Consider the following 12,603-nt stretch of genomic DNA (forward strand, 5'->3'; position numbering starts at 1 on the left):
TTTCCCTCATTTTGCTCTCCAGTTCTTCGCTGTGTCTTTAATAATTCAAATTTCCGTGCAAAGAGGATGGATGAAAAAGACAGAAGCTAGAACATAACATATTGATGGAGAAAGGGAAGGGAGCGCAATGTCGATAGTTAGCATGTTGACCTGCGTTTGAAAAACTTGTATTAACCCGGTAATTTCAGTAGAAAAGAGGCTTTACTCTTTTTAAATTTAAATGGACTAAATAAGATTGATGTCTCAGGAATTTTGAAATAACATTTTTGAAAATTAGGAATTCAATAAGTATTCATGTCTTTCCCCGCTTGGGATAAGCGTGACGAAAAATGGATGTATTGCTAGATTGAATTGCTTTATAACTAGAATCAATTTGAACCTATTTACTTGGAGTCTGTCCAAGAACATGGTTGAGATTGAAAGTGTCTTGAGATGACGTGTTGTAAATTAGCACTTTATATATAAACACTGGGATTGTTGAGCACATAAAGAGGTAAATCATTCATCTGATTCAGGTGTGTTAGACTTGGGACAAATCCAAAGGGTGCAGGACAACAGCCCTTTAGACTGGAGTCTGACACCAGTTTCTCTACAGGATCAAAGGCACCATTTTCTTAGCTTGTATTCAGGGTTACAAGAAAGATTTGGTGTCAAAGTTTGATACTTAAGATGTTCTTCAAATTAAACCTGCTAGAGCTAAGTTAATATCAATGCTTAAAAATCATAAACATAAATTTTGCTACACTTCCATATTTAAAGGAGGTCTAATCAGAATAGAGACTTAATTTAGTTATTTTTTTATAGTGTCCTATCTGGCAAAGTGGCAATAAGAGTTGTCTCAATGCCAGAAAGAGCCCAATAGATTTTACTCTCACATGTGGAGCATTATCGCTTTAGTTTTAAGAATTTATAACCAAATAGTATATTAAGAAGAAGTTTTTTTTAGAATTAACATATCTAAGGCAGAACATTTGTATATAACTCCTCAATAATACCCCAAATCTCTGCTTCTCAGAGGAAACTATGTAATTTTGTTTCATTTCATATAACTAGAAATAGATCAGTTAGAAATCACTTCCTTTTAAACGCATCCAAAAAAAATTCCAACCACTGTTTTTTAACTGAGCTTTTTACATGAAGCCAGATATGATTCATATTAGCTCCATCAAATAGTAACAAGGTGTGTTAATCCCTTTTAATTTTCAAATGATCGAACGTTTCCTGAATAATAAAAGACCGAAAACAGATTTGTGGCCCTTTATTTCCTTTCCTATTAATCATCCAAACAATTTACGGATTAATCAGGTTTCACTGAAAATCCAACTTTATACAAAGAAGTTTAACTTAGCTCCACCTCCTGAAGTCTCGCCAGCAGGCTGCGGCTTGCAAAGTGATTTAAACAATTGCTTTTAAAGTCATATAGGTAACATTTTGAAGAGTTGCCCTGTTGAACAAGTGGTCCTTATACTATTATTGTTTTTTTTATATTTGTAGCATATTTAAATGGCCTATAGAGCATTTTTCCTGTTTCAAAAGAGAATGAAATATTAATGCTCATATATGAAACATTTCAATGCATTGATAATGAGTCACTCACTGCTTGCAGAAGGTATTAGTAATGTTTAACGACAGCGATCAGACACTGTTGAATCATCGGCACCCTTTGAATTGAACCCATCCTGAGGGCAAAACGTGCTTCATCCATGTTGGCTTTTATGCTTTTTCTCGCGTCGCGTTGAAAAGCTGCAAACCCACTTCACACCATCCGACTCAAAGACTAGAAGCAATAAAGCTGAAACAATAGGCGTCGCTTCAAAGGTGTCTTTAGGCCGAAAAGGTTCAGATAAAGGTTTTTTTTTTGGAGACTTGCTGACAAATCTAAGACGCCACAGTTTAATGATCCTCCTAAAGATACATTTCAGTGATTTCTTTCCTTTTCTTTTTATCTTTTTAAAGTGCGTTTTTGCTTTTTAACCATTCTTCTAAATGCAAATACTTTAGATAAGTCACCACATTCTTGTAACCATAGTTTTACTTTTGTTGATCAAAATATGTTTTTGTTAGATAGACACTGTTAGATAGAAACTTTGCCATTTTGTATTACTATTTTAACAGTTTTCCAACTGAAATACCTTCAAAAACCACAGTTTTATTGATTCACGATGCATATTTTGAGAATTTTGCAGTGCATTCATGCAAATAATCAGGATCGATGTAATTTCGTATGTTGCTTTATGAGTGTAGTTGACTTTTATTTTTTTTTATATACTTTATCTGATGTAGCCATCAGTAGTTAGTGCTTTATCTTCAGTGGAATGATGTCATAGCTTAGAGAAACATGGTGAAATTCTTCTGTTGCAGCATGTCTCATTAACTTGTAGCCCAGTTTGTTTTTGTTTTAAATCCTGCCAGCTGTACAATATCCCTAAAATAGTTGTCAACCTACAACAAACCAGAACATGGCTGATATAGGGGCTAAAATGCAAACGACATAATTGGCAAAAGACATCATCAAAACACAGATGCGTGATTCTTGTGTAAGATGCAAAAAAAGAAAAATTAAGTTACCAAAATAAATATGAACTGATGGTTAAAAGCGCCACTCATGGCTATAGAATTTTAATATCTTAGCTAGATGAAACTAAGTATGTATCTTAAGAAAGTCAGCGGAAGTTGCCTAGTGAAATAAACGAAACTTTGTGCCGTTTGGACCACTGTTTCTGTAAAATGACTACCGTTGCACAACAAGATAACAATGATATGCACTGTTGATGATCAGATATTATCTGTAAAACCGATGGTTTGGTCTTTGATAAGAGTCACAGTTGCTTTGGTGGAAAATGTTTGCTGTCAATACGTCTGTTTCTGGTATTTCTTTATAGATTTAATCAGTTCAAAGTTGAAAAAAGTGTTTTATTCTGTTGGTTTTGTTGCCTATTGTAAATATCAAATATCCCTGCCAGCACTTAACTCTGAGATATTTATATCTCAGTTTTGGTTTAAGCCATTTACAGTAGAGGAAGAAAAAAAAAGGAAGTATTTTGTAATGCCTTTCATGGAAGAAATAATCACTTTAAATCCAGTAATAACATGTCCTTTTCATCTCTCTGAAGTTTAAAAGTGATTCTTTCCTATTATTGGACAAAACAGCCTTTTAAAGGATACAATGTCTTGAACTCACAAATAGTGTGATGGCTTATTGTTGAGTCTCAGAGCCTGATCAAGGCAACAGAAAGCAGAGAGATGGAAGTCTAACCCTATCAAAGCGTTATTTAACCCTAAGTACTGGCTTGTTTTCAGCTTCCCCCGGCTAAGACCTTTCCTTTCCTGTTGCATTAATTAAAGACCCTATCATGAGTGATTGTAGTTGTGACGGATCCACTGCAGTTGTAAAAGCTGGTTAGCTAGAGGGAGATTTTCTCTTTTTTTTTTTTTCCCTGTTGTTCACCAAAGACGAACGGAAGCAGGAGCGAGACGGAAAGGGTGAAGTTCTGAAAGGCAAGAGTTCAGGAACCTGTCACATCTTGTCTCATTTTGGTCTTTAGGTTTATATGACTTCTTAAACTCCTCCCAGGATCTCCTGCTGGGAACAGAAAAAAAGTTTTTCAAGGTGGCTGGAAGCATCTGAGAGAACATGCGTCTGGACTCACATAAACACACTTCTCCTCTTGTGCTGACTTGCATCTCAAAGCTCCTGGTGGGGTGTTCCTGGAAACAAATCAGATCCGCATTTACACACAAACTCAGGAAAGTTTGCAGACACAGACGGTCGAGGTTGTGATAATGTCTGCGGCTCATCGTTTGTTTTTTGCTGCCTTTTTATTGGGTCAAGTGTGCTCTGTTTCAGACATGTTGAAACTAGTGGAAGTGATTGATTGGTGGGTGTGCAGAACTAAATACTGGCCTTTGCTTTATCTCGTGCAGGCCCCTCCTGAGGGCAAATGACTAAAACCTTAAAAGGAGATAATATCATTATAATATAGTAAATCACAGGATGCAGCGTTACATAAGAAATCAATGTGATTTATCAGAACATGCTGCAGAGCGCAGTCATCCGGTTTCCTCTGCAGAGGAAGGAGTGTGACGACATGCAAGTGGATTTGAATTTCTTATTTCCTCTTTTTGCCCTTTGTCTGTGACTTTTTTTTTTTCTGCATCATGTATCTCTGTCTGGAAAAACCAAATAATGAAAGAGGGAAGGGGGATAATTTGGCTGCGTCTGATTTTTACCTCTCGGCTGAGGCTGCGATCCTTGGAAAGTCATTGTTCTTTCCTCAGAAGTTTCCGTTAACTCTGAATTCCTTTCATGTAGGTCTTTGAAGGAACGCACATTAGTGTGCTAGTGCTACCGTATCACTGTAAATACTAGCAGCACCAAGTACCTCAACCACATCAATAAAATTGTCTAACGGTTGTAGAATCCTGAGGTTCTGAGTTAAAGACCCACTCCCACAGACCCGCACAATGGCAGCCCACTGCTCCCCAAGGGGATGGGTTAAATGCAGAGGTAAATTTCTCCAATGTGAGATCAATAAAGTTTAATTATTATTATATTTAACAGCGTAACACTTCCTTCAGTCATTCAGTACATCATTCAAATCAGTAATGTTTGAATATATTACCTTTTTAACTGCAAAGTAAAACAATCTTAGCCTCTCTGATTATTTAGAACACTGGAAAATGATCTAGAAATAAGTCAAAATGTATTAAATTAAGTGTATTTACCCTTAATCTGAGTAGGTAAATAAGATAGTTTGCAAATGGAATGAGTAGTTTTACTCTTAAAATAAGAGAATTAGATAATATACACTTGAAATAAGATGATGCAATTGTGTTTTCTTATTTTAAGTGTAAATTGTCTTGTTCCATTGGCAAAATGTCTCTTTTACCTCCTCAATCCAAGAACAAATGCACTTATTTTAAGAAAAAATTTTACTTATCTAGATTTTGATTTTTTTTTTTAGTGAATCTGTTCATTATAACAAGCATCTTCAGATTGAGGAGTAATTTTCCTTAGATGTCAGAGTCTTTTCGTCTCGTATGAATTTCTAGAAAATTGAGTAAATCTGAAGTCAGCATTATGTTATTTTAAGTAAGCTGCCTGTTGGAACTTTGCATGGAGCTTGGAGTGATTGTACTTGAGTTATGAAGAGCAGTGACTGTGACCACATCCTCTGTTGGTTTTTACCGCTTTGTGTTTTTGAACTGGCCTGATTCCAATGTTTTTAATTCCGTAAAAACTCAAAAAATATCCACAGGACTTGGTTTCCAAGATTTGAAGACGTTTCGCCACCTCTCCAGGAAGCTTTCTCAATTCAAATGTGAAACGTCTTCAAATCTTGGAAACCAAGTCGAGTGGATATTTTTTAAATTTTTACGGAATGATTATGACCTGGATGACTGAGAACCTTCATCAGCACAGTTTTTTATGTATTTTAGACCTTACTGTTGCACAGAAACTGGTATCAATGTTCACCGTAGAACTTGTGCTGATGTCAAGGCCTAGTTAAGCTTCCATCTTCACTGAAAAAACAACCTAGAAATAAGTACAAACATTCTTAAATTAAGTGTATTTACCCTTAATTTGAATATTTGAATGAGGTGATTTGCCAATGGAATGAGTGTTTACTCTTAAAATAAGATATTTAGATAAGATGCACTTGAAATAAGACAATGCAATTTTGTTTTCTTATTATAAAGGTAAATTGTCTTGTTCCATTGGCATAATGTCTCTTTTACCTCCTCAATCCAAGAACAAATGCACTTATTTTGAGGAAAAATGAGTTGTCTAGATTTAGATTTTTTCCAGTGTTGTTCATAAAAGAAATGACACCAAGGCGTAAATTTAAACCGGAGAGGCTCTTGCCTGCCCACCAATCACGCCACCATGCGTCTCTGCTCCAACCAATTGGCACAGCTTCACCCCCAGGCCAGCCAATCATCATTTAGGACCATGGATTTATGGCTACATATTCTTTCTTTTTTTAATTTCTTGGTGAAATGTGATGTTACCCAAAAGTCAACCGGCATTTGAACCAATTGCTTGCATTTATTTTTTATACTAATAATAAAACTCAACTTGTTTGTGGAAGATGTGAATCTTTGATTGTGTTTCAATGGAGGCTCTTTATAAAATTAATGCCTTACAGCATATGACATAAAATTGTCAGTAATGTAATACCAAAATGGAGAGATGGCAAAACTCATGTAGTCCATGATATTGGTGTTTGGTAAAATTCTACTATATAGATGCACTGCTAATAGGGGTGGGTATTGCCAAAGACGTCACGATTCGATTCGAATCACGATTCACATGCCACGATGCGATTCTATCACGATGCATCACGATACTTAAATTATTGCGATGCATTGCAATATTTTCTCCTCCATGTTTTGTTTTTGAATGACTCTGCGCAGTATCCAGTGGCCGGAAATGCTTGTGACACAAGGCAGCGTGCATCAACACATCCGCAGCGACATCTACTGGACTGGAAGTTGTATTACACTTGTTTTTGGCTGATGTTCGCCAACCATTCATGCAATTTTATTTATTAATTTTTTAAAATTAATAATCGATACTTGGCGTCAAGAATCGATGCAGTAGATCATGAAAATTAGAATCACGATGCATCATCACGACGATTATTTTGCACACCCCTAACTGCTAAGTTGTTTTGCAATGACTCATAAATGGGACAACATGCTACTGATATACAAAATCTAATTTATACAATTGCTTTATTTTCTATTAATTAAACACATTGGTTTCAGGTTATAAAGTTGTAACTCTGACATTTAAATCATATTTATTTTCTGGTCTCAATTTGACATGCACGCAGATGAATATTTAAACTTTTCCTAAATTATTTCATGAAAAACAAAGTTCAAACCTCTATAAAGATATTTATAAGTGAGTTTTTGAATTGGAATGTGTTACAATAGTGCTGGTCCAACTCTGCTGCTCCTGGGCTTGGCCTCTGCAGCTCTGCTTATTTAGTGAGATGAGTTTCATTGTGCAAGAGTGCCTAATCAAGGCCTCTGAAATTCTACACCACTGCAAGAGGGGTAGCATCACACAAGCTAGATCACTCTATTGATTCATCTATTTTTACAAACTGGTCTTAGGTGGCTATATAATGTTTCCTGGGATATTTATTCGTCCTTGATAAATAATGGTTTCTAACTGATTTGCAACTCTAAATGAAGTGGATCAGTAATAAATTCCAGCAAAAAGTTAAGCTAATAAATTATTGTAATGTTAAATTTTTTATTTTTTATTTTTGTACTTTTAAAAGAATACTTTCATATTTTTTTTTGTTGTTTTTTATTTATTTACCCTTTTTTATTTAACACAGATTTTCCAAATCCGACTCCCCACATCCTACATTAAGACTTTAAGCAGGAAGATATTTCTTACGTTACATGATTTGTTTATATTTACAGCCATGGAAAAATCAGCAGACCACCCTTGTTTCCCTCGATGCTGTGCTCTAAAAATATTTTTAGAGAACAATACAAGAGAAACAAAGAAAACAAGGGTGGTCTGATATTTTTCTCCATTAATATTATTCTTCATATTTTCCTTTTTAGTGTCCACAAAAACACAAAAAAGAAAGACACTCTTTCAATTGTTGCATCTTCTTTTGCAGTCATTGCTCACCTCCTGACTAACTTGACCAGTTTTAGTTTCTTTTAAACAAACGGACAACAAAATCTAAACTATTCTCAGAATTTTTGAGCTCCAACATCTCTGGTTTAGCCTGAACACCCTGTCTTAGGTTTAGGTTTCTTTAAAAGGAGACAAAAACCATCCACAGGTCAAACGTGACCGGTTTGTGTTCCCTCAAAACAAAAAGAAGTTAGAAAAGAAACGTGCTAATGGAAGCTGTGAGATGCTTGGCTCTGTGTTTTTTAGGCTAACAAAGGAATGATTGTGAAATAGAAACCAATACGGAAATATTTCACAATAAACTATGGCCGAACCTATTTCTAAATATGATCGGTGACGAGAAAGTGACATCTGTATGTGAAAAACCTGGTACTGGTGTGTCCTACATTTAACCCTGGCGTTTTTAGTCCCAGTTTGGAACTACCAGTGAAGATAAAAATGTGCTTTGTGTTCTTTTGAATTTATCAATCGAATTAAGATTTAAGAGGCCAATATAAGCTGTGAAAAATCCTTTACAGTATTGGAGGTCAAGCAAATGAAGCCGTGACTCAGATTTCACAGAGCAGAGACAGTAAGGACGAATAAAGGACTGAGAGTCTGTGTAAAATGCATTAAAGTTATTTTTTGTTTTTATTTCAGCTCAAGTTCCTGACAGCGATGAGCAGTTTGTTCCTGATTTCCATTCTGAGAACTGTGAGTACATTACTTTCACTGCCTGTTCAAAATTAAGTGTTAAGGATTTTTATTTGCATCTAAATCAAAGATTTAGCTATCGACTTATGTCTGCATACCAAAAACATTGTGTTGCGTAGGTGGGAGATGAGAACATCAAGTGAAGCAGTCCAATGTACAAATGATAGAACGTGTTGCTGTTAATAATGCATGCCTTGGTTTAATTATGCCTAAAATTTGTCATTATTGCTCTGATTTTTGCACATTCATCCATTAGTCTCTGATCATGTCATACCAGGAGAAATATGCATAATAGACAATAGACAAATAGAAAATACATTTATTGTCAAACAATGGGAAAATAGTGTAATATAAAAGCAAATGTAGTCAGCCTGGTGTTACGGTAACCTCTTTNTGTTACGGTAACCTCTTTGGCAGGCAAAACTATGCAGAGAAAAGCCTAATAACCCAGTCGTCCACTCCTAGATCCAGGATTGCAGGAATATGCACCACCGTCGTTTATTTGCATGCCTTTAAAAATGTGAATAGGCCGCAGACCAGGAAACCAGTACGCAATTATTCAGGGTGCAGGTACAAAGGTGGCCCCTTTGTGCACATCGGAAGGCGCAAAATGGAAAAGCAAATTCCTGGGCCCCACAACTGAGCAGCTATTTGAATGAGTTTCCCTTTCTTGTTGTTTGCCCTAACAATGGCGATTCAGGATCTGGGTGGGACAACGTGTTGCTCTACAAACAGTTTTCTTTTCTGGCCACTCCAGCTCCAGCATGGACGCTGAAATGGTAAAGAGAACTTCAAATGTAATCCGTCCTCAAAAGAGAAAACTGGCAGTGCTGGGTGCCACTGAGAGTCACTTCCTCTGATTGAAGACATGCAGCTTTTGTGTTCAAACATTGAGTTTCTTTGGTTGTTGTTGTTTTGTTTTTCTTACTCCCAACTCATCAGAGACTGGGTGACACATGCTCGGTCTGCTGTGGCAATCTGTTGGGCAACAATGTTGAGGAGGAAGTGCAGATGAACCTTTGGGCACACAAGGGTCATGTCGACTTAACCCAGTGGCCTCCACACCCAATCAGCTGTCAGGGCTTTCTAACGGCTGACCTGGGTGTGATTTGCAGGGTCAGAGAGGCTCCAGTTTGATTGGCAGCTCACTTATCCATAGCAGAGACGTTCCTTTGGTGAAAGTTTACCTGCTGATGGCTGTCCAGAGCAAAACGCTGATCCCTTCAAACTTGGATTTATGGAGAAATTAATGTGACAAGTATGTATGAACATAAACTGTTATGGCATAACATTATGACCACCCCCACTAGTATTATGCTACCCCAGCATTTCCTGCCACAACAGCCCAATAAGCCATGGGCTCCAACAGACCCCTGAGAGTGTGCTGTGGTGTCTGGCAGCAAGATGTTAGCAGCTGTAGGCTGCAAGGTGGGACTTTAAGAGTACAGTTATATTTAAATAGTTAGCCCATATATATAGAAATATGACCTAAGTCACCTGTGTCTGAACTTTATTCAATTCTTTAAAAATCAGCATTAAAAGTGCACCATGTCACACTGACTCTGGTGCATAGAGTGCTGCGACCTAGCAGGCTGTTCTTAGGGTTCTAGCTGCAGAAACGGGTCGCAATGAAAAGAAGTTCACATGGGTTGACCCTATTTCTGGGAGTTTTACACTGACACTCATTATCTGTGTGCATAAATATACCTTTTTTCAGTCTAATCCTTTAACTTTGTGTAATTGTGTGTAATGCAGTCGGGTAAATCCCTACAGTTATTAGTTGTTTCCTCTTCTAACTTATAAACTTTGAGGACAATATGTCCAGTTATTGCCCAATATGTATCACCCCTTTAACTGGGGCTCTGATAAAAAAATTAATCTGCGTATATCTTCATTATTTGATTTGTTACACAACTTCTTCTGTTGTCTGTTAACTTTGTTCTTTCCCATACCAAAGTGAAAGGCATTTTTAACGTCAGACTAAATGTTAAAAACAGGTGACTCACCTGTTTTGGAAAGTCTAAAACACACATACACAGACCAGCACAAAAACACTTGAAGCAAAAGCCTTAATCCCATGTGACCTGGAGTATAATTGAAGCCTCCATTGAAAGCAGTGCCTTGTTAAAATTAAACATTCTTGTTTACTGAGTCAAGTCTTTACCTGCATGGGTGTGGTGGTGTTAACAGGGGCAAAGGGAGATAGTAAAAGTCAGTAGGGGGAAAAGAAGGGAAATAAACACATGTTAGAGCACTAAATTAAAGAAGAGGCAGGGGGTAAAAGCTGAGATTGAGCAATACTTGAACATCTGGTAAATCCATCTCATCTGGTCCTTCAATTCAAGGCTAACAAGCCAGCCCTGTCTGGAAGGTTATGCAAACAGCCATGCTTTTTTATTTACTTGTTCATGTGCATTTTACTGGTAAAATTACACTTCATATTGTTTCCACTGATTTAATGTGATTTTTTTTGGAAGTGTTTAAAGAAAGATTGAATTTAAATCATGTGCTCGCAAGAGAGGGTTCGTTTTTTTTCTTTGAAGCAGCTTCAGGGGTTATCCTTGCCCGTCTCCTGGCTATCAAACGCATATCTGTTTTTTTTTTCCACCTGTGGGGGGAACAAAGCTCCCAGGGCTGTCTATTGTTTATGACATGGAAAGTACATTGAAATACCCTGAAGGGTTTTATAATTGGGTGTTTTTTGTGTAAAAAAGGGACTAAAGCGTCGCAGATTGAGCACTCGGCGAGGCTAATCTGCGTCTTGAGCTTGCACTTCCCTGTCCAAGTATGTTGTTTACACTTGGAGCAGCTCGAGAGATGTGACCCATTCATAAATTTTCTTCCCTGCGTGCGTAAAAGGAAGTGTGTCTCCCCACCACACCCCTCCTCCTCTCCTGCTTTCTCCCTCTCGCTCCTCTCTGCAGAGCTCTCCTCCACTCTTCATTCATAAAAAACAGCCCTACAGTAAAACTCCTGCGCTCTAACTGGATACTTCAAAACCCTCCCTCCCTTCCTGTCTCTGTGCAAACTAAGTCAAACTTAAACACCCCCCCTCTACCTCTTTTAGCGCACACACTCTTTGAGCATTCCAAGATGTGAACTAATCCTGTGTTTTTTGGATTTGTGTAGAGCGATTGTTTAGCTTTGTGCCTTGCAGTAATTACATAGGAAGTTGTGGCTATAGAACGCCGTTACAGTGTTTCTCCGAGAGCACGGTTTGTAAGGACAGCATAAAAAAAAGGAGAGAAGAGGAACTGAAAGTAAAATCCTTCACCACTCATGTTTTAGGATTCTGTCAGTACCTCTCCAGATTGCACAATGCATTGTTCCTGAGTGACTCTGGAAGTCGGAGATTCGCTCCCCTAGGGTTGTTGTCGTGCTCTGACCTGCCAGCGTTGATTTTAGTTGATTTTTGGAATAACAGTTAACAATGTTCACAATAACCTTTCAGCCATGAGCTCTGAGCTCCACCCCCTATGAAAGATTACAGAAAATAATTTGAAATTCCTCTAAAGTTTGCATAAAAATGTAGCTAATGCTTGAGTATGAAATGGCCAGTGGCAGAAAGCTATATTTCACTTCGGGAAAAAGTTGCATCAGTAAAAAGCCTTTTAACATGGAGGATACACATAAATTTGAAAGTTAATGTGCAAATCTAACCCTTACACCATTGCTTGGGCATGTGCTGCTGAAAAATCTACATTTGAAAGGCCAAATCACAGTTCCCCTTGTGCATCATATAATGGATCCTTTCTCAAAGTCCACATGGATCCGGATCAAGTGGAAAGTCGATGTTGTTCGAAAATTGCAGCCTTCTGAAGCTAACCCCGTGTTTTATCAGTGAAAGCCGTCCACAAGATAGAACAGAATATAGATCACTATCAAAGAAGAAATCCTGAACATCAGAACTGGAGCTGAACAACATATTAAACAAATTATCATTGGAATATCAATGATGGGCAATTCTGAAACCAATTGGCTTCAAGGGAAAAGTAATTCGACTCAGTTTTTTAATATAGCACCAATTCAAAACACAACCTCTTATTTAAAACCCTCTGATTGCATTTAGACATTGACTTTGCAGGATTCCCTTAGTTGCCAGAGTTGCTAAGCTGGATGCCAGGATGCCAATGATGTGGTTAACCTGTTAGATTGGATTCCTCTGCTTCCATTTTGCACACTTCTGACATACACTCACTGGCCACTTTATTAGGTGCACCTGTCCAACTGCTCGTTAACAC

General features: G+C 37.4%; 1 protein-coding gene across 1 annotated transcript in view; it reads left to right on the forward strand.

Annotated features, from left to right (window-relative positions):
- Positions 1 to 12,603, forward strand: part of etv4 (ets variant 4) — a 52,690-nt gene that overhangs the window by 6,174 nt on the left and 33,913 nt on the right. Inside the window, exon 4 of the mRNA XM_015387391.1 lies at positions 8,309 to 8,362. Coding sequence (XP_015242877.1) covers positions 8,309 to 8,362 — 54 coding nt within the window. The remainder of the gene's footprint in view (positions 1 to 8,308; positions 8,363 to 12,603) is intronic.

The sequence above is a fragment of the Cyprinodon variegatus genome, unplaced genomic scaffold, assembly GCF_000732505.1.
Source record: "Cyprinodon variegatus isolate N-32 unplaced genomic scaffold, C_variegatus-1.0 Scaffold18, whole genome shotgun sequence".
NCBI lineage: Eukaryota > Metazoa > Chordata > Actinopteri > Cyprinodontiformes > Cyprinodontidae > Cyprinodon > Cyprinodon variegatus.